Source organism: Buteo buteo, chromosome 23 (genome assembly GCF_964188355.1).
Source record: "Buteo buteo chromosome 23, bButBut1.hap1.1, whole genome shotgun sequence".
NCBI lineage: Eukaryota > Metazoa > Chordata > Aves > Accipitriformes > Accipitridae > Buteo > Buteo buteo.
In genome coordinates, this window is record NC_134193.1 from 16,145,526 (window position 1) to 16,168,465 (window position 22,940).

At 36.6% G+C, this 22,940-nt stretch overlaps 1 protein-coding gene across 5 annotated transcripts in view; it reads right to left on the bottom strand.

Moving 5' to 3' along the window:
* CDK5RAP2 (CDK5 regulatory subunit associated protein 2) overlaps window positions 1-22,940 on the bottom strand; it is an 83,972-nt gene that overhangs the window by 48,996 nt on the left and 12,036 nt on the right. For 4 of the 5 annotated variants that reach the window (XM_075056100.1, XM_075056101.1, XM_075056103.1 and 1 more), the window contains 9 exons: window positions 22,133-22,284; window positions 19,899-20,061; window positions 18,399-18,452; window positions 17,856-17,975; window positions 17,162-17,254; window positions 15,207-15,425; window positions 9,465-9,635; window positions 8,531-8,704; window positions 1,985-2,082 (listed from right to left, as the gene is read on the bottom strand). In XM_075056100.1, coding sequence (XP_074912201.1) covers window positions 1,985-2,082; window positions 8,531-8,704; window positions 9,465-9,635; window positions 15,207-15,425; window positions 17,162-17,254; window positions 17,856-17,975; window positions 18,399-18,452; window positions 19,899-20,061; window positions 22,133-22,284 — 1,244 coding nt within the window. Of the gene's footprint in view, window positions 1-1,984; window positions 2,083-8,530; window positions 8,705-9,464; window positions 9,636-15,206; window positions 15,426-15,944; window positions 16,034-17,161; window positions 17,255-17,855; window positions 17,976-18,398; window positions 18,453-19,898; window positions 20,062-22,132; window positions 22,285-22,940 lie in introns of those variants that run through there. The other variant, XM_075056104.1, reaches the window with a different exon arrangement.

The window sequence follows — 22,940 nt, forward strand, 5'->3', positions numbered from 1 at the left end:
AAGAGCATATTGCAGAAACACATTAATTAAAAGGCAACATGTACGAAAAGACTCTCAGTCTGCCTTCTGACAAGCGTGCTGTTGTCAGTTTCCTGCACAAGAAACTACTGCTTTAAACAATTCTCCCTCATTCAAGAGTATCTTTGAAGAGCAAGCTCTCTTAAATGCTCAGCAAAAAATTAAGAATAAAAACAAACCAACACATTACTGGAAGCTAAGTAAGCACATTTTCTCCTTTTCATGCATTAAAGGTTTTATATGAAAAAGCATTGATTCCCCACTTGGAGAGACAAGAAATGTCTTGGTCCTGATATCCGGTAGCTTATTTTGAAAAAAAAAACATCCATGTTGCTTAAAATAAATAATGCCTAAAAGAAGATATGTCAGCAAGAAAACGGATGTTTCCCTAAAATCCATGTCACTGCTGACGGCAATTAACACAAATTCGGAAGCTGAATTTATCTGCAGGGCTTGTTTATCAGCTCCCCTGAACTTTAGGGGTTCAAGTCTTCCATGATGAGATTTACAGCACATCTCAGCCCACAAAACTACGAGGAGGAGAAATAAGAAGACCTGCCTCCAACTTCCAGCTCTATTGTCGAATCATTGAGCATCCACTGCAAATCACTGCGTAACATGCACTGCTCTGTACATCCTGTAAGTCCGTATGAAATAAACAGAACTAAAGATCCTGATCCTACAGAAGTTAATTGCAAAACTCCTATTACCCTAACAATTATAACTACAGTTATAATTTTCCTCATTTGAAAGATATTCTAAGAAAAACTAGGATCACAGCTATGTTACTTTGTTGTCATTACTAGACAGTGTTGACAATCGCCTTACCCACAGAATGTGTTTCAATGTCAGGTCACACCCTCCATATGAAATATTAAAATAAACTGGGTTCTTCCTTCATTTGGTGATTGTTCAACAGAAAAGTTACAAAAGACATTGCTCTTTTCCCAGAGGTAAGAAATAACCACCATAATCTGACTTGGATCACTATTTCTAATGAAAAAGATTCTAGTATAAAGCCAGCTTCTGAGCTGTGGCCAAGCACAAGATGGCATTACTGTTAATGTGCTTAATTCAAATACCAGATCTCATCTACTCTAGTGCTATTCACTTTACGGTTTCCAAACTCTAGTGGTCTATAAACCAACTGCAAAATACAAACACACGTTCCCACAAAGTTGGCAGGTATAACCATTGCCTTCAGGCAGGAAGAGTCAGGAGCTAGCTCTCAAATGCTGCCTATACCTAATTAAGATATTTGTAATTATAAGAGTAAATTTTTCATAAAACATTTAAATTTATTTTACCTAAAGGCTAAGAATTTTCTTTATTTTATCATGTCTCCTCTTCAACTGCCAAGCAATAATAGGATACAAAGTAGGCAACAGATTTCTTTCTAAAATGTTGTGTACTTTGATTTTAAAAGGTTAAAAACACTTGCTCCTGCCATACTTCTGAATGCTTTACACTGAAAGCATACTATGCAAACCTCAATTATTCTGTTTTGTTTAACCTTCTCCAAAATCTTACCTGCTTATATTCTCATAAAAATTCTCAGTGTCACTTTTAAGATAAGCATTATCTGTATTTTAGAAGTGTACCATGACAAAACATCCAGCACCCAAAAGTTCACTGCGATTTGATTTTTCCTCTATATTCCAACACAAGGACACGCAACTCCTGAAAACCTAGCTGCTTACTTTAGTACCTAAATGGAAATCTGGCTCATCCAAGATTCCAATCCAAACAGAAATATTTTCAGAAATATTTAGGTAGTTTAGATAACATAACCTCACTTACAAAAATACTTCTCTTTTAAGGAGACTACTTCAGGTAGTTTATGCCTTATGAACAATTGGCCAGTATAAATTTATCACCACTCCAGTTAAGCTGCACCTTTTTTTCACAACTTCTGACTTTTGCCCTTTGAGTTTAGATTATCCACCAAAACAGAAAAAGTACTTACCTATCCGATTCTTTGAAGGTCTTCACTAGTGTAGAATAAATATTTTGTTCTTTTCTTAAAGCAAGGATCAGCTTTTCATATTCAGCTTCTTTATTTTCCTAAATTAAAAAAAGAACATACCAAGCTTACAATGTAATTTCTTAGTTCGCATGTCTACAACTATGTGTATACCTGTGTCCTGCAGAAAATGTGAAAGAAGCAGAAATCCAAATTTGCTGAAAAGGACTGCCCACCTCCAAAGCCTAATATGAATCTGGAAACTATTCATGATACTTAAAAACAGCTTATTAAAGGAGGCAAATACTGTTTCACTACTTACCTACCATGAGTCACATATCTAAACAGTGCTTCATCATTTTGATCAGTCTAAAAAGGTTTCCCCCCCCAACTCTAACATCCTCATTTCCAAAGCTTACAACTCAACAACCCAGGAACAATGTGGCAGGTGGCTATTTCAGAGGAGAGGAAGGGAAAGTAGCCAAGCCCAAGCTCCAAGCCCACATTTTAGAACACTGTCCTAACGGTCCTCTCTGTGTTCTAGATAAAATTGGCTTTCTTTGCGGGAGGGGTTTCTGCAAATTCTGTTCCATTTCTGAACAAAAAGGACTGTATCGAGCCGACAAATAAAGGATGAACATGTCAGATACAGGCTCGTTGAGTCAGCTTTCTGCACAGCTGGGTCAGTACAACCTGCTTCTTTACTTGTGCAAATAAAAGAAAACTGTTTACCTGTAGTCTTGCTCACAGAAAGTGTATTATTATTATTATTAAAATAAATCCAGACTCTTATGCGACATTCTCAGTAAGGATCCACTAATTTCCCAAGACTTTTTTTCACTCCAAAACAACCATACAGCCACTTTTTCAGCAGGAGGCAAAAAAATGCAGCTATTTAAAGGAGTATTTGCTTGCACTTATTACATAAAAATATCTAAGGTATCAGCCGCCTCAGGAGAGAAAATAACTGGGATATCTATAGCAAATTTAGATGTATTAATGTCAGACACACATATTCTGCCTCCGTTTGAGAATAGCAGGCCTTGTTGCTCCCCTCAGTTTTCTTTTTCGACTGAAAACTGAAAGGAAGAACAAAAAATGTGGCACAGCTAAGGGGGAATCTCGGCGAACAAAACTCTCAAGAGATACTAAATCATTAGCGAACAGATCAATAACAAGGAAGAAATCTACACCCAGGAGTTTTAAGCAGCTGTTATTACTCCAATTGCAATTCCTAAGGAAGGAACTGCAACAAAAAATCTGCTACAGTAGAATCTCCCTAATTCACACTAATGATGCAAAACCTCTGTTAAATTGAAAAATTCAGTATTCTGCAAAGTACACAGTACAAAAGCAAGGACAACTGTTGTTTACTTTTAATTATTTACACTCATACTTCACAGTATGCTAGCAAATATGTTAAATAATATTTTGCAAGTGTAATCAAGTTTTGATGAAGTTACTCCCGTTAAGGTAATCTGCATGACAGATCTTACCGCAGAAAGAGTAGCTCCTACCATTTAACGACAAAGATTCTTTGAAGAAGTGTCCTTGCCTTTGTATACATGTATCATGTTCAGCTACCATCACTCCTAATGGTAGCTATGTTCTAACAAATGTTTCCAGGTTCTAGTGCAATTTATACATTAAATACTATGCTGTATATGAAGTGCAAAATACTGAGCTTCATCTCAAGCTTATTATCTAGATAAGCAAAGGAGGAGCAGGCAGCAATGGTTTCTGCTGACTGAGTACTGAGAAACACAAAGGCAAACAGATGGAGGTGGGTGATCCAGAGTCCATTAATAAAAAAAAGTCACAAAAAAAAAAATGTAAAAAAGTACATCTTACAGCCTGAATTAAGGAGTCTTATCAATGTGTTGGAATCTCAGTCTTTCAAGAACAGTCACTAAACATACACAGATTGCAATTTAACTTGGAAAAAGTTTGATCACAATGACACTGATCAATGACATAGAAAGCAACAGGAAGAAATAAATCTTTTGACTTAATTTAGTCAGTTAACAGTCTGTTAAAATTTCTAGTGAACTCTTCCATATGTCTGATACAAGCCTTGCAATTATTACTGAAGACACTACAGAACTATATCCTAATTAAAAGCTCTTTCTGAAGCACTGGCAAAGTAATGTCACTCTGAAGAGTTTACGGTACACAAATTAGATAACGGTTGTCACCAATTGTTCAGGGTCTATGACTGCTATATTAACAAAGCAGTGCTACACACAGAACCATGCTGTGGTTTCCTATGTTTCTTTTAGAATTCATATGTTAATTTAGTTCTACATTTGTACCAAAATCTCAGCAAGCTCATGAAATCCTCCTAACTCTTTTTTTTTCTGCATAACGGGAGACACGATCTGTTTCTTAATTCCAAATGTCACAGACTATACACAAATTATTAAATTCTAAATTCAACTAGCTAGGTAGAGGTTAGCAAAATCATGAAGAAGTGTTCTTGATTTTTCAGAATCTTTCATGAATAGGGATAAGAAGATACAGCATGAACTTTTTTTTTTTTTTTTTTACATTATCACTGTCATTTCTAAATAAAGCGTAGGAGTGAATTATTCCAATCAACTCCTCAATGGTACACAAAACATAAGGCAGCTCTGTAACTTAAATAGACCATAATGCTGTGGGAGTTAATGAAACATTAAACCTCTTGACACATGGTGTGAGGGAAAATGTGTTAGAGGAGATAGCTGCAAGACATCCAGGACCATATTGCAGTGAAAGATTTATATTCCCATGAAAGGAGGCAATCTAATACATTAAAGTCTATATTTAAGTCTGAAATACTATTGCTAAGCAGCAGTGGTGGAAAACATAACTTACTTTCATTAAAGGTTTCTTAAATCGTAAGCAATGAAAGTAAAAGGTTTATACCTCCACAATAAATAACTTATTGGCAAAGTCACAAGAATATCCAGTCGCCTCACTGAATACTCTCTTGCTTCCAACAACTAGCAGGATCACTTCAAAATCTCTGAAGGTTAGAGGATGAATAATTGAGAGAAGGCCATAACCTACACCTCATCACTGATTCATACATCCATCCACCAGTACCAAAATTTGGTAATTTCTTCTAACATTGCAGTAAACTTTATGGGTGGTCTACCAGAAATGAAACAATTGCTAATAAGGTTAAAATTGTTACAGGCCACTGAGTCATGTGTCTAAAGATGAAAATACTATAGCAAAAGACTTTGTTGATGACTTTTAGAAGACGTCATGTCAACCACAGAAAATGTCACAAAGCTGTTGACTCCAGGGAACTTATGGCCCTTCTTGGTGATGTGTGAGGCAAGACTAGCGGACTATATACAGACGTCTAAGTATCACTTCATCAGGCTAACTCCATTAAGATTAAATTCCTGCTAATATGGAAATCGTGAGACGCACCAACCATATCCATTCCCATCACCAGGCCATGCTCAGTGTCATAGGTAAAAAGCATCATGTTTAAAGTGTGTTAAGACATAGATATTGACAAAAAAGATTGCTGTTTTCAGCTATAAACTAATCTCATCAAATCAGAAATTGAACTATCACCCTGTTTATATGCTCACAACATCAATTTCAAGAGACTGAAAGCAACAACTACAATGCACTGATCACTATTTAATAGACAGGATGCTTGTATAAAAAATAAAGTCAACTACACCACTTCCCATAATCACAACGACTCAGCAACGATGTGAACACTGCATCAATTTCAACAGCTAAGACATGTCTGCAGTACAACAAATGCACCAGTTTCAATTCTTGTGACACCTATCAACAGCAATGCTTTAGCTAGCTACATGAATAACTTCCATGCATTGACTATCATTTCTCCAGCTGCAGCAAATTACATCACAACTGTATGCCCACAGTATTCTTCAGTTCCCTGATTGCACAGTATTAACTCCTTAAATACAGGAGTAATTATAACCAAAGTCAAATAAGCTGCTGATCATACAGGAATTCAGAATTGACTTGTGTCTGCAGAAACATCAGATTTGCCTTGCAGTGTATCAGCTAACTATACTTCCTACTCCAGTCTCCAGTGGTATATAAGCTCCCCCTCCCAAAAATGGACATCACAAGAGGCTACATAACTGCAAATCCAAGAATTATTTTTACACTTAGAGAAATCAATTTAGAATTAAAACTTCTATCGCTGTGGCCCCTTACTGCAGCATACGCCATGTGCAAGATTACATGTGCAACACAACAGAACCCAGAAACACAGGTCAAGGACTGAGCAAGCACCACTTTTCTCAGTTTTGCTGCTTTTCTCAGTAATAAAATGAACCACAAAGTTCTAAAAATCTGTGTTAGAAATATATTTACTTAACAAATGCTCCCAACAAAAAGAGCTTTTAAGCGTAGAAGTATTGGTTGTGAGAGAAGAGCAGTAAACCCAAAACCAACTAAAGTTCCCAAAATTATATGGAGTCCATTGCACTTCTAAATTCCTTGGCTGTAAAATACATTTCATTCCAAGACTTCATAGATACCAACGTCAGCAGTTGCATGACTAACCTAATTATCAGTGCCCTCACACAGTCTCTCTCCAGCCCATGACAGTGGCTCAAGAATGCAAACTCTAATTAGAAACTGTCATTTATCTTCCCTTGCCTGGCCAAGGCACCCAGCAGGGCTTTGGATGTTGGTTGCTTTAAAATTTATCATTACATTAAAATAAACTAAAAAAGTATGATGAAAGAGAGAAAGTTCTGCATCTCTCAATTCAGTATCTTCAACTTTAAAGATCAATGAGGCTAGAAGAGCTTGGTTTCTGTTCTCTCTGGTGGGGAGGATCCAGCTGTGCGTTTGTTGAGAGTTGGTGCAGCACTGTAAAGTCATCAAAGAGTCCAAGGCAGGCAATAAGAGCAGAGCTTTGGATAATCTGTGTCCAAAAACTTATGATTAATATGCCGAAGTGGGTTCTTACAGGAGATACCTTACACAGAAGTTGAGCTGAGAGGACAATGGGTTGTGATTAGGTATTGTTCACAATCACTAACTGAACCCGCAATAGAGAATAGACTGTGATTAGAAGGTGGGTACTGGGTCATTACCATGCATGGCTTTGCTTGCCACTGTTCTCTCTCCTGGTTATACACCTGTATTGGAAGTGGGGTGTATAGAGGAAAGTTAGTGTTTGATTTTCATTAATTCTGTATGATTTTCCATCATTCTTAGGTCCCTTTGTGACAGAAGTTATGTGCATGCACTGCAGTTTGTTTTACAGAGGTAGAATTTCTACTCAACCTTTTACAGACTGTATTTTCTCTGCATGTATATTCATATATACTTTGATATACTCTGCACTGGCACCCTAGCAAACAGTGATGCAGCTCCTTTACTCCGAGCTTGTTAAATAACCCATGACTCAATGTGTGCCTGCATCTACCTTTTTTAATAATAGTGCCCATAACATATTAAGCACCTCATCACTAGTGTGTTCAGAACATGACACAAGACACAGCACTCCTGTTTCCTTTGCCATTGGGTCACTTTATTTTAAACTTCCTTGAGAAAATCTCATTAATGACTAATATATTATTAAAGAAACGAAATAGCTTTCTCCATCATTAGTATGTACTGGTCTAATTCTTTCTACTTTGCCTGATGCTTTTGGAGACCTTAGCATACTAGGCTGCAAACAACACAAAAAAAAGATGAGAAATGTACCTTCAAAAGCAGCTTACTTGTTCAATAATCTGTACACAATAATAAAAAAATGCACTGATGGAGTCAGCAAGTGATTCAAAAACTTCTTAACAGTACCTGACGTCTTCTTGCTGGTACAGAAGTGGGAGGTGAAGGGGGAAGGAAGAAACTCTACATTTTAAGACTTTGAATTTTGACCTCTGATTTCAGGTACTAACAAGTCTTTTCAATTTACGGCATCAAATAAAATAATGGGCATATATTGTCCACACATATATATATTTTGGTACTATTTCCTTTCTTCTTTGCTGTAAAGTAGTTTTCTTCTTGTCCTAGACACATCTCCACTCCCGTCTATATTTTTTATCCTCACACCCCATTTATCTCCTGCAGTCACTAGCTCTGTGCAATCTTTCCCCTTATCTATTAGAAGTACACAAACACCCCTCTGCACCTCTCTTCAGAAATGCAAATACCCTCCCACTCAGGGAAATATGTCTGCCCTAATGAGCACAAAACTCTATCTTTTTATGGCAGGCAAAACATTTCACATGCTTTCTGAGAGTAAAGAGTTCAGTGATGCTATATAAACTCATCAGAGTGCAATACTATGTACCCTTATGATGCAAGATCAATACCACCACGATCATACAAATCATACGACACAATTATTACTAACACCATTGTTATCTTTTTTAATAATACAGAACATTTTGATATGGTACTGATATGAAGGAAAAACAGCCCTTGCTACATGGGTGAATTACAACATATATGAGTCCAAACCTTTGAAGCCAAAGTCAAAATTCTCTTCAATTTGAAGTCAAGGTATTTATCCGCAAATGATCAGAGTTATGAAAAACTCACCTCTAACTCTCTGACTATCTTGATGATTGACTGTTGAGACTGTGCAGCACATTTTTCCTTTACTAAGCCCTCATTTTTCAGTTCAAGTTCTTCATTGGCTCTTAGAAGGCTCTTGTACTTATTCAGGAGCTCCTGCAATTCTGCATCCTTTTCTTTAACTGTTCCATCAAGTTTCTAACAAGAAAACAATGAGACAGTTTTACAAAATTTACTCTAGTTTTATATTGCACAATAGACAAACAAACAAAATTCAGAATATCCAAGGATGATGGGGCACATGTTCTTTACGTCCCATACTTTACCGATTTAACATAATAGAAGCAAAAAAAGATCGAACAGAAGCTTTCCCCACCTATCCAATCTTTTAAGTATTAAAAAATAAGTCAAGGCATGCCCCTTGGCCTGCAGGTATAGAGCAACCTCAGATATTACTCTCTGCATTGCTGGTTGAATACCATCAGTAGTTTTCAGGGTTATACCTCCAGCTATAAAAAAACTGAGCAGGGGTCCATTAACATTCAGGCAGCTCCCTTCTCACATACGTCATTTTCAATGGGCTCCAAAAAAAGAAGATAAAATGTTTCAGTATCTATATCTATTCCTCAACTTCTAGTTTCTGCACAATAAACTGAAAATCATAGGCACTTCAGAGCTTTTGAAGTATCCTACCACAACAGTGAAAATTCTACATATGTATTAGTAAAGCTTTCTTCCTCCTCTGTCCACACGCTTCATAAAGCCCTAACAAGAAATCTTGTGGAATACCACACACACTATAATTATATGTCTGTTCTGCAAATACAGTATTACAAAAAGTGAAGGATTATCATCAAAATCAACAGCAAATCCAAACACAAATGTGATCTTGTAATAATTCCTCATAGAAAATCAAATGATAACTTTCCATTTTTCATTTCAACTTAAGTCTCCCTACCTGAAGCAGTAGATCCTTTTGATTGACATTGTCTGTTAGCCGTTTGATAACTAGTTCTTGGCTCTGCAACTTCTGATTGCTTTCACTCAAAAGAATATTGTAATGATGTTCAACTGCTTTTTCTTTCTCAGTCATTTCACCATGTGATTTTTCTAGTTGATTTCTAAGGTCCTACAAAAAAAATGAAACTGAGTATTTAGCAAATCAACTTTAAAAAAAGTTTAAGACTAACAACCCACTTCATTAGCTTGACTTTCCATTGCTTTAAATTACTCATATCACCAAATTGTCTGGAGAATGCATTTAAGCCAGTGTCTTTCTCTTGGCATCAATGAATACAATTAAAGAAAGTAAACTTTTAGATGAGGTGTCAGTATTGTCTTCTAAAAATCTAGGTGGTTGTTGTTTAAACACTTCTCATACAGAATGACTAGACTACAAGGGTGTGGGGAATATCATGCACCTAGATGTTGTCACTGTCAGAATGAACACTCACTTCTGAGTCAATTTACTCCCTTGCTAGAAATAAGCGGAAATTGGTTACAGGTGATTCAGTTTGTCATTTGCTCTTTTTCTCATCACACCGTGGAAATCCTTGCACTAACATTGCAAGTTACTTTTGCATCAAACAAAAGGTCAGAAACATTAAAACATATTCTTTTGTCAAGAGCACAAACTTCAAACAACCGATTAGGTCAGTCTCGTGATTAGAAGTTGTGAACAGAACTTCATCTTGATTCTGGCTCTGTTAATTACTTCCTGCAGCCCCACGATTAGTTGCATCATCTCTGCATCTTAGTTCCCCATCAGAAAAACATATACTTCTTGTCCATTTTGCTTTTAAAACACAGGAACAATCTCTTGCAATAGCAAGGCCAAGGGACTTTGAGATCTGTTAGGATCAACATGGACCACTGCAATGTAAAAAGCAGCATCTCCTAGTTCACAGGTCACACGCTTGACACGCAGCACAATTACAGCTTTCTCCTCTGCATTCCTACAGATCCCATTCCACTTCACATGAAAATCCACCATCTGAAAATGTAGCTATCTATGGGGTTTCAAAGTCTAACCACCCAATAAAGCCTTGGGTTCCAAGCAATAACATCAAACAATTCCTATTCCTTACATTTTGCTATGAACTGGGACAGTCGCTAAATCGATGGAAAGATATACAAAATTATTAGCATGTGATTAACAGTCAGTTCCCAGTTACAGAGTGGAAAATATGCAAGAGCAAAGGAAATAGAAAAATCCATAACATGTCTTCTCTATCCTTCCAACTTCTCTCCCACCACCATTGTTTGTGTTACTTCAAACTTTTTTGCCAATTTGTTGGAAGTTTCAACACCGTCAGTTGAAGGAGGCATAGCTTGCATATACACTAGCCTCATTTTTAAGCTTTTACTCTGCAAGAAGATCTAGAGCATTTACTGCATTGAACGTGTGGAAAAAGAGAAGTAGAAACTTGTAACAAAGGAGCTGTTGTCTAAAATTAAACAATTAAAACTTATAATAGACTTTGTACTATCTAAACTTCTCTTCAGACCCAAGGAAACAGGTAACACAGCCTATATCTTAAAATAAATGTTTTCCATTTATTCCCAAAAAGGGCCCATTTCTGAAGTATCATAAGCCCTTTAAATAGTTTGTACATATGGTAGTCACCTATAAACTTTACATTTACCTCCACTGGGATTTAAAATTCAATAGTTGTTTCTTATTCTAAGTACAAAGAAACAGTACTAGTGACACTTTAATTGCAATCTCTTTACAAACTGTTTTATGTCCTTTTCTTGACTTAATTACCTTGCTTCATGCAGGTTCACATCAAACCCTTAACATCATTTTACTACTTCAGTTTTACTTCTGTTTATTTTGCACATTAAATACAAATTGTCATTTACAATGCCTTTTGGTTTACTTGCTTAATTTTAGCTTCATTACCAGGATGCAGCTAAGAAATCCCTAATAGCTCCCAAAAAAACCCTCAAATGTTATTCAGTTTCAAAGAATGATTAAGCTTGGGCTTCAGTTCTGCAAACTAATAAAGGTAATTTTTTCAGGACCAAAAGAACTACTTCCTTGACTAAGAAAACTGAAGAACTGTAGAATCAGGTCCAAGTTTTGTCTCTCAAATATATTTCTATTTCTTCCTAACTACTAACTATAAACTGCAGTGTAGTGCAGGTCTTTTGGAAGTAGTGTAACGGTCTGATAACTGCACAGTCTTTCGGCTTCAAGTGGGTCACATTAAGCTTGTTCAGATATAACACATGAACTGGAAGCAAAGGATCAACTGCAGTGTTATGATTTTCACTGCATTGCAAAGTTCACCCTTGGCTTTCTATTTCTACATTGTTTTTAAACTATTACATCACTGAGAGGCTTTAAGTGAATACATTACCCATTAACTAAGCGTCAAAGGAACACTTTTGACCTGTCGTATAACTTCAAGTGACCAACACTCTGCAACTTCTCTTTATGAACACCATAAACAGCTTTAAGAAGAAAAGATGATAGGCACGCAGAGATAGAAAAGATGCTGCTGCAATAACACTACTACACCCCCTATTATCTAATCTCAGCCATCTTTGTGTACAAAACTTGTCAGGTGCAGAAACTATTCTTCTGCCTCTAAAGCAGCTTAAATATTACTGCTAGGTTTATGGAAAGAGGTGGACTGCCAAGGCAAACAATTGTGGAACAAGTAAAAAAGCCTGTGAGAGATTTGCAATTTGCAGATACTTTGCCTCTACTATTTCTGCCCCCAGAGTTCCCTAAACCCTTTCCAAAACAAGCTAGAGTTGAGACTGAAAATTATCTTCTTTGCATGAGCTAAAATTCTGTAATGCACAAAACTATCCATCACTATAGCAGGTTGCTTGAACTCATTGACCACTCAAATTGTCTGGGAGAAAATCTATTGGTTTCTATACATTGAGTTGCAAGGATAATATAGTACCTACAGCTCTCAGAGCATAAACTTTGCAATTCCCTCTGCCAACCTTTTTCCCAAGGGACTGTCCTATGATTAATGACAGTTGCACTAAGAAAAATGAATGTGAAACACTATAATGTAGAAGACTGAAGCAGATGCCTCCCCCTCCTTGTCAGATGGAAAACAGGTTGGTGAATAATTAAGTTGTGAAGCTCCAAAACCTCCCTCTCGGGCTAAACTAGAGGTAGGAAGACTAAATAATAAATTCTGCCTAATGAGTTATTCTGCATTTCCCCAACCAACTGATCAAATATGAATACCTAGTAAATACACTCTAATTGTCTACATTTAAGTATCCATTCTCTCTCCAGGCCTAAAGTGTTTAATCATGTAAATTTGAACAAACTCTTCGATCAAGAAGCACTGAATCTGTTATACACATAGTAACATGGTGGACACAAGCAACATTAAGGATGAGTTGATGTCATTTCCTCATCAATTGTACTTAAGAATATACACCCAAAGTTTCTTGTTTCAAAGAACTTAAAAAGTGATGCTGAACTACTGCTTAACAGCAGCTTCTGGAAAGTACAGAACTGAGAGTTTTTGCTTTTGAAGTTGACCTAGGAAAAAGCCAGGGCACCCACCCACCCTGAGGCAGGGACATCATTCAAGAACATCTATGCCCATTGCTCCAGAAGACTCCTCATACTGTGATTTGGATGATCAGCTCACCTGTAGCAGTCTTAATTTAGTTTAACCTTCTTTCATCCCAGGACAGTAGTGCCCAACTCATCTCCAGACAAACTGGGTTTACAACAGGGCAGAAATACTTTTTCTGGATCTCTAAGGTTTTTGTTTTTTTTTAAAAACAGATATATGCAAAAATTTGGATCATCCCAATTACAGTATATGAAAAGTCATTGAAAATTTCCCTGTGAGTGAAGAGCTAAGACAGCAGTTCATTACAGATGTTGAGGGCATTTTCTACAGTTTACGCACATTGTTGCTAGTTTTATTCTAACAAAATAGAAACACTGATAAATAGGTATCTTGGGGCATAAATAGAACAGAATTTTTAAGGCTGTCTCATAAAAAGTTTGCATCAGATCACTGAAGTGGTTTTCTATTTGTCAAAGAGCAAAATATCACAGCATATTTTTTTACTCCCACATATCTACTACTTAATGGGCAACATTTCACAGGCAATGTTGCTATATCCAAATGTACTAGCAACTTTGAAATTGAAGCAGCTGTTCTGCAAGGAGCAGGAAATAGGTTAGGGATATAATTTTTATAAGACTGCTCATCTTTTGGCAGGAATGCTTTCCCCAAGGAGCTAGTCATTTACATGAAAAACTTGAGCATAACGAGTCAAATAGGCTTCTGTAATACAAGTAACTTTGAATCGCCTGGCAACTCCCTACTCAGTCCTGTTTTTCCTGTCTTTCCTATACAGAGTTATATTGTAGCTCCCCTGAAAGATGAAAAAAGTTCTGAATAGAGAAGACAGTTAAATATAAAATACTTTAAATCAATAAAATATGTTCTTTGTGGCTGTTTTACTGACAGAAGCAATCTGTTCTTTCTCTCCTTAACCTCAACACCCTGAAGAAGTTTCAAAGCACACCAAAGATAGAGACTTTGTGACAGCAGCCTAACCACAGTTGACAATCAACCAAAAATGCAAGTTAAATTGGGGGCAGGAGATGGGGGAGAACAACTTATTTGTTTGTAGGTAAAGAGAACCCTCTACTGGTTTTAAGTGATATTGCAGGAACAGCAATTTCCACATATACCTGCTTTATTAAGATCCTTATTTAATAATTGAACCAAAACATCCACTGAATACAGACAAGCTCATTTAATCTTTTATGTAATTTAATATAGCAGGAGATTAATCCCTAACTGAAGAGGAACAGACTTTGCATGCAGGCAGAACTCTACTCTTTATGTAAATGCTCCCCTAATGGAAGCAATGGTAAGAAGACTTTAGAAAAATCCATCTGACGAGTCATACAGGTGAAAAGTACATTTTATGTCAAACACTCAGCAGAAGGTGCATCCTTTTTTCAAAGGAGAAAAGAAGAAACAGGATCATTCAGTTTGTTGCATGAGCTGTGCATGCTGGAAGCAGAAGTGCTTATCTAAACGCCTACAGCAAGGTAAAAAACCCTAAACAGAATATGAAGCAACAAAATTAATGAACAGATACAGCACATCATTTTTATGTTACATTGTCATCAACTAATCCTGTGCTTTGGGAATTTTACAAGCAGAAATTATTAAGTATACAGCCTTTACAGTGACCCTGCTATGATAGCAAAAAGCAAGCGGAAGTTTGGCTTAAAGTTGCAACAACTGGCTACTTACTCCTGTTCTGCATTAGAATTTAAAAGAAAGTTAAATTTAAAAGTAGTGTAATTTAGATAACGTATAGACATGTAACAAGACAAATACAGCAGAAATATAAAAAGTACAGTCATGCATGTTCAGGTCCTCCCATTAGAAAAACTGAAACCAAGAGTAACCATTTACCACTTACAAAGGCTAATGATTTTTCCTAGGACCCAAGACTATCAAAATTCTATTTATTTTAAAATATTTTTCTGTGCAGACTATGTGCCAGAATTTTCCTCAATCTTCTTGGCCACATTCTTTTGAACACTGGCTTTAGGCAAATGCATTTACCTTTCCAAAAATTATTCAAATTAAAGAACTAAATTTGTTAGAAAAGGACATGCTAGAAGTGCTAAATTATTTTTAAACTGTATGAAATAAAGGAAAAAAGTGATAATAACATTAATGGTTTTGTCACTTCTGCTCTTCTGTAGTTGTGCTTCATCCAGCTCCTTCTCCATTTTCTCTCTTTCTAAATTCAAATCATTTAGCTCTTGATCGGTCCTTTTAATCCTCCTTTGTAGTTTACGATTCTCAGCATCCTTTGTAAGGTTTTCTGAACGCAGCTCTGCTAAGAGGGTCTCTTTTTCCATCAAGAGAGCTTGATAATCCTCAGCACCCTGAAACATAAAGCAATATTCAAGGTCTATAAGGGTATTTTGTGGAGACTTGAAGTCTTTACCCCTGTTCCGTCCAAACCAACTCCCCTGCACCTCTTTCCAGTACTTCAAAATTGTGATGCAAAAAATACAGTGAAGTGACAGTTACTCACACAACAGGGAAACCGTTACACTGAAAATTTTCTCAACTAATTTAACAGCTTTCAATTGCATCCAGCGCAGGATAACAAAGTCTTAGTTATCTAAGAACTAGATAATGGTTGACCTGCAAAGGACTCCACAGTGCAAACTAAATCATATTATTATTGGTTCCCAAAGCTCTTATTACATAAAGCTTTCTACTTTTGGGTCAGTCTGAATCCAGACTAGGTCAAGTAGTTACCAAGTCATAAGCATATTTTTTTATATGAAGTAGCAAGTCTGATTCATGTTCTTCCCCATCACATACTGTTACAACTGGCCTCAAAGTTCACAACACAGATGACAGGAGTAGTGGGCTATGCAGCATGATCTACTCACAGAGAACTGCCTTCAACTCAAGTTTGTAGCTAAGTAGCAGAATAATGAGGAGAAAGGCTTGCTCTGTCACCCACCATGCAATATGGATTCTGTGGACAGGAGGGATTAGTTGTACACTTTTTAAACCTAGAACTTTTCAAAAATAATCAAGTTCTCATAAAAATGAAAGGGTTAAAATCAGAGTAATAATATTTCAGAGCAGGACTCCCATGGTATGTAAAAGCAAACATAAGCTATAGATTCACACACAGGCCAAAATGACCTGAAGAATAAACAGGATATACTTTTCTCAACAGAGCACACTTAAAATTGGGGCTTCAGTAAAATAAATGGCTTTTGAAGAAATGGAGGTACTCTGCAAGAACTAAACATTACTACTCCATTAGACTCTGAAATCAAAAAACAGTACAGTCAGTCACAAAAGCTTTGAGCATGTGTACTTCGGAGGCAAGCGCATCAACCTCTTCCATTCCTGCTGAGCTAAGAGACCAAGCAGATGAACAAACACCATAATGGAATATTCATCACTGCCTCTGATCAGTATTAGTTAGTTTTATCAGACTTATTTTTAGATGAGTTTGAAAACATTATAAGAGACATTATGTTGTCTATTTTAATATCAAATTCTTACTTTCTCCCATTTTATATTTTAAGACCTATATAATGCATAAATTATCATCATAAAGTCTCTTCTCCTCCACACACATGAAAGCATTACTAAATCACATTTTCACAAACAACACTCCACTATGTTATAAACAGTGGTTTCACATTTATTATAAATAAATCCAAACTAGTGTCTCATACCCAGTTCAACTCTGCTAACATGAAGAATGTGTTGTTACCATACTTTTGGAAGAAAAACCAAAACATTCTTGGGTCAACAAAGAAAGCTCAATATCATCTCAGCTCCGCAACTAGTTGTGTCTTTATTTTTAACTCATTTTGCTTTTACACGTTTCCCTTAATTCTCAGTTGTTATAGAAGGAAAAAACCTCAAGAAACAAGATAAGTAATCTGACATTTTAACACTATCATTTAAATAATTTCATTTGGGAAACTTTTTTCAAAGTAAGAAAAATTAAACACTTCAAACAACATTTTAAATTAATTTGCATTCCTCTGCTTTCAAAGATACAAAGCACTACTCGCTGTGTGGAATTATGGAGAAGGAAGGAGCAGGGATGGGGAAGCCACATTAACTGCTTGCTTCTTACCTTGAATTTTTGGATGTGTGCTTTGTGAGTTGCCTCTCTTGCCTTAGCCAATGAAGCATTTAAATCTTCAATTTCAGAACCAAGCTCCTCATTCTTTAAGTAAAGTAAAATGAATACTATGTAGAAAGAGTTATTTCCAAGGGATGGTGATTCAGTAATAGCTATCCCATCTCATTATCCATTCATCCAACTACACAAAACAAATACTTTAAAGAACAAAAACACCAAATACATCATAATAAATCTTGCATAAAGAAATTCTTGTTCTTATACAACACTCACTAGATTGCCTATCACTCAAGTTCAGTATTTCACATTCGTCCACAAAATCTGAATTTCAGCTGACGTTGACCTCTCCTATTTTAGCTGTCTTTATGACAGCTCCACTTAACAACATAAAATGCTTCTCGTACCTTTTAAGTGGTGCTCAGAGCTGATAAAAATCACTGTGTAACTGAAAACAGTTCTTAAGGGAGAAAGTATCAGTTAAGTCCCTTTTTCCTCTCTCCTCCAGTCCAAGACCCAAAACTCTAGATAAACAGAACTGCTTACAGATATAACAGCAGTGATTAAGGACCCACTAGAAGCCTCCTAATGCTTACTGTGAGATCAGTCAACCCTTGCCACATACACAATGCACACATTTTCCTCCCAATGATAGTTCAACAAACCAGTAAGATCATAATCATCATACCTCTTTCTCCTTTGCTTTTAATGCAACAGTTAGCCCTTGAATGGTTTTATCCCTTTTCAAACCATTCTTCTTTTCTACAGCAAGCTCATTTTCTCTCTCTTGTAGCTCTTCTTGAAGTGACTAAATTAGATTATGTGAAAGTTGCATTAACTTCCCACTAAGAGATACTATAACTGCACATTAATAAGTACATTCTCTCAGAGTTCTTATATCTTATTACTCAGATTACTAACATAAAATATAGTCCCAAGAGGCAAGTCATCATCTTAAAGATGTGCCTGGAATATAGTACAAGAAGCCTAATCTCATGGGCTGGCCATGAGTATCAGCTTCAATATTTGATGAGTGTGTCTATCAGCTTTACTGAAAATTGCTTCAAAAACAAGGTGAGCCTTCCTGTCGTCTAACATAAAAGAGAATTTACCAGAGGACTTGCTTTGCTTCCTTTCAAGTCGAGGCCTCTGCGTCTATGATTGCATAACAGAAGAGATGCCAACATGCACTGTAAGTGGTCGAAGAAACAGAAACAAAACCAGAACTTACCTGAATTTTTTTTTCAAAGGAATTTCTTTCATTTTTAAGCTCCATTCTAATAGCCTATAAGAACAGAACAGTTGTTACAGTGAACTAAATAATTCATTCTAAATACAAATGTAACTCATTAAGCATTAAAATGAAGCAAAATGAGCTTAAAAACCTTGGGCGTGGGAAGGGGGGGGGGGGGAGGTAACCCAAAATGAAAAACAACTTAGTATACACCTTTTGGTAGGAAAATATTGAATCAGTTGCTTCCTTGAAGTCTACAAATCTACCAGGGCACAGTATGAGCCTGTCCCAATTAAGCAAAAAACAAAACAAAAATACATACCAAAAAAACCACACAACATGTTCTTCCATGAGACAGGACAACTGTACTCGCTGAGTTAATAAAAATGCATTTTTATGTGACATTTATCTATGTCAGAAAGATGCTTTTATCAAGGGAGATTTTAATTAGCACTTTTCCTTAGGGAGGACACAGAAATATTTTTTTTTTTTAAAAAGTAACCATATATAAAAACAGAGTTGTGCAAAGGTATTAATCAGATTTTTTTCTCCATTTCTGCATCCCAAAATGATCATACAGTCTATCCACCTCCTATGAAATGATTAAAGATGACCCTATTTTCACCTTGACACACAAATACTCTTGTGAAACCAGGGTAGTTCTTCCTGACACATATTGATTTAATTGCAAGAAGACCCAGAACTGAAAACTTTTAATTCCACTAATCAGTCCAATTGTAGAAGGTTCTCTTGTCTATTCTTGACATAAACAAAAAAGTGTATAGGTACTGATCAATATTAAGTTCCAGAACAAAAGGGAAGAAAATTTCGAAGAAGCATGACAGCCTCCATGATTACTTTTCTTAATTCTGCCAGCTTTAATTTAAGGGGTGGGGTGGGTGGGAAGACAACATGCTTTAAAGACCTGTTTCCACATTGCAGGTTTCAGGATATCTATCTTTCTGTTTAAGAGCCAGGTGAAATAAAAGACTGACTCCTAGCACCTTTTGTAAGCTAAAGGCTAGACTTCCACTTTATTTCAAGAGATTTTTTTTTATGCCTGCCTCCCTTACCACAGCTTTTTCTCCAGACCATAACAGTAGAGATAGCTCCCAAAAATAAACTCTCCAGTCACATTCTTAACTTCTATAGAAGTTATGTCAGCTATTGAGGGATCTATTAACATCCAACATTTTTTTATATAAACTTCTATAAAGCAATTGCACAGTACCTATAACACAGGCATAAAATCAATGGGAAACATGACCACTCATTGAGTGAATGGTAAGCATGGATAACAAGGATGAATATTGACCACCAAACCACAATATAACCAATGAACGTTAAAGAAATGGAGAAGGGAGGGAGGGAATAACTGTGGAGAATAATAATTTAAAAAATTGGCTGAAGTCACTCACATAACGTCATGCACAAATCCTTTAAAATCCTATACCACATGAGATTTATAACATATAACTGTTCAGTCAGTTTCCTCACCTCTATCTCACTATCTTTTTCATGCCTCAAAGCAATGGTAAGTTCTCTGATTTTTTCTGCTGATAAGTTCCCATCATAAGATCCACTTTGAGACTTTTCCTCTTCAAGGTGTTGAATTATAGCTTCTTTACTTTTCAATGACAGATTCAGTTGCTCTATAAGTCTAAAATAATAAGATTTTAATATTAAACTTGCATCATCTACCACCAATTCTCCAGCCATTGCAATAAATCTTGTAGACAACTTTCCTAGGTGAAGATTCCAGACAATACGTGTAAAACATAGGGCAGCAGTTTCGCAACCCCTTCTCCCACCAGAGAAACCAGAAAAGGTGCCGTACCTTTCAAGCAAGCAACAGAGTTGAGCTATCTGCAAAGCGCTCATTCTTACTTTCCTCCAGTACCATTTCAAGTGTCAACACTTAAACTTCAATATTTTAGTCACATTGTCCTTTACAGCACACACAAAAAGCTTATCAATCTATTTCACTTCTTAGCACATACAACACCGTATCCATATGTGCCATCACTAAGTGTCCCTCAAGCATCTAGTTTCATTTATACTTATACCTAAGCTGGTTATCATTTCACATAAGCACAACAAAAAGTTAGGTCAGCGCTACCTTCTTTGGTCAATACACATCTTGACACTTCAGTATTCCAACTGCTAAAAACAACAAAGCTTGAGTTTTCTGACAGACTTAAGGGTTATATGCCAGAAAGTTTGGGGTTTTTTTAAGATGCCAGTTGTGATGCTCTTAGTATTTTGTAGCCTAGATGGTGAAAGTATCTTTTTAACAGAATATGAATTCCAGATGTGCTTGCTACTCCCACACAAGTTTAAAGCATTGCACATTAATATTTGATTCACTTCAAGAAGTCAAATATTCTCTTCTTCCATTAGTGCTATGTTTTTGTGGTTCTGTGACTACTTACACCGATCTACCAGCATGTAATTGTAGAAGATCCTGCTAACACTAGATCACAGGGCTGGGGGAGGGGGACACACACCAGACATTCTTTGTCATACTCCACACAGCCTTCACTCCACTGTAGTGATCCAATCCTGACAATTTGTTTCCACGCTTTAAGCCCTGTTTTCGCACAAGTTATAGAGCTGGCAACTAAAGCACCTCTGAAAGGGACTGGTTTTATAACTCCTTCCCAGCTCAAGTCACTCAGGAGAGCATCTGTGTTCACACAGATGACTAGCAGAAAGAGGAAGACAGGAAAGAGAAAGGGTAAAGGAAGGAGATAACTTGAGAGCCAGGTTATAATTACCATTGTATAATTTTTATGCCACTGTAGATTTCAGATTTGCAGTTTTCAATCTGTATGCTTTTACAAAAACTGTCTGGAAAACACTGCAAACCTTGCTTTGGTCCTACTGTAATATAAAACCTATGAAATGAAAGCCTCAGGCCAACATAACTTTCTGTTACCAGGGTAGACCAATTACGCAGTTACTCACAGAGCAGTTACCTGCAGGGTTCAGTCACAAACGGACAGGAAAGGATACTCCAAAGTATAAGGAATCATAACAGTCTTTTGATCTTCACTCTGGGCTCACATCCTCAAACTAACTAAGCTTTACTGGAAGGCTTGCCAGGCATGTGTTTTACCCTACATACCTAAAAAAATAAAAATCCTGCAAACTATTGAGATTTGAGTTTATACATTTTCCCCACCTAAAGTTATTGAACAACTCACACACTCTTCCAACTACCTGCCAAACAAAGCAAAGTCAGTGCTTTGCAAAGCACAATCAATCAAAACCATGAAGCTGAAACACACTATGTTTCTCTTTCCATTATATTTACCAACCTCAACAGATACATCACTGGGACTAAAGAGTACATAAACACCATGAAAGCAGCAAGAGAACACAAATGGTAGAGTCAAGTTCTATTCAGCAATGGTTCAAGAAAGCAGCAAGCAGAAGGTAAGTCAGCACAGTTACAAAGACGCTTTAAAGTAGGACATGCTCATGTCACATGCATACTGGTCCTTTTACACTTTCAGACAACTTTTAAATATGATTTTGCTATCATGCAGCATGTAAACTAGTTGTTGTGTTGCTATTCATTTAATAGCTGAATAGATAAGATGGCCAGTAACACTCACTCATGTATGAGGGTAGGATCAAACTATTAAAACCCACATCCATGTCAACTCTTCACACTTTAACAATAAAGAATTCCAGTAGTTAAAAACATCACCGGCAAGAGTTCTGACCTGTCCTTCTCAGCTCCTGTAATCATACCCACATCCTTTGCAGGGGCATTCATAATTGAAGAAAGTTTCTGCTCAGCAGCTATTCTCAGAGCTTTCTCCTTCTCCGTGATCGCAATGGCTTTTTCCACATCTTCTTGGGCAGCTTTAAGATTCTGTAATTAAGACACACAATCCTGATGCCTATAAGAACAAAATGCTCACAAAACTTCTTACATATTTAAGTTTCTTCCACCAAACATATGTTGGTATGTTTAATTTAGCAACTTTTACCAAGTACTTCAAGCGCTTCGCAAATACTTCTGAACTCTGTGTCTGCATTTCCACTTTCTGTGGTACATAAAGAAGGGAAGTTTGTCTCAAAGAAATAAAACAAATACCCTCACTGATAGCAGAACTGGAAAAAAAGTGTCCCTCTGCTATGGCTTTAGATTTAGCTATTATAATTTGGCTTTGTCTCACTGTCCTCCCACTATCATAATGAATAGCTACACTTAAATTAAAGAGGTTAAAGAAGGGGGGTTTTATTCAATCAGAGATTAAATTAATATTCACAGGCTCGCTGTAGCTAATTGGAACTCCTCCCAACATCATTTATAATATTTTGCAAGAATTGATAAAGTACGAACCAGACATTTTTCTCTTGAACAGTAATGGAAACAGAGATAACACCCAGAGATTCCAGTCAACTTCCTCTAGGTGACCCAACTCACGGAGACGGGGAACACCAAAACAACACACTGTCATACACGACATGAAATTTGTTTCAGATCTTCATTTTTATATTGTAAGCTGCCCTCCTGTGCTCACT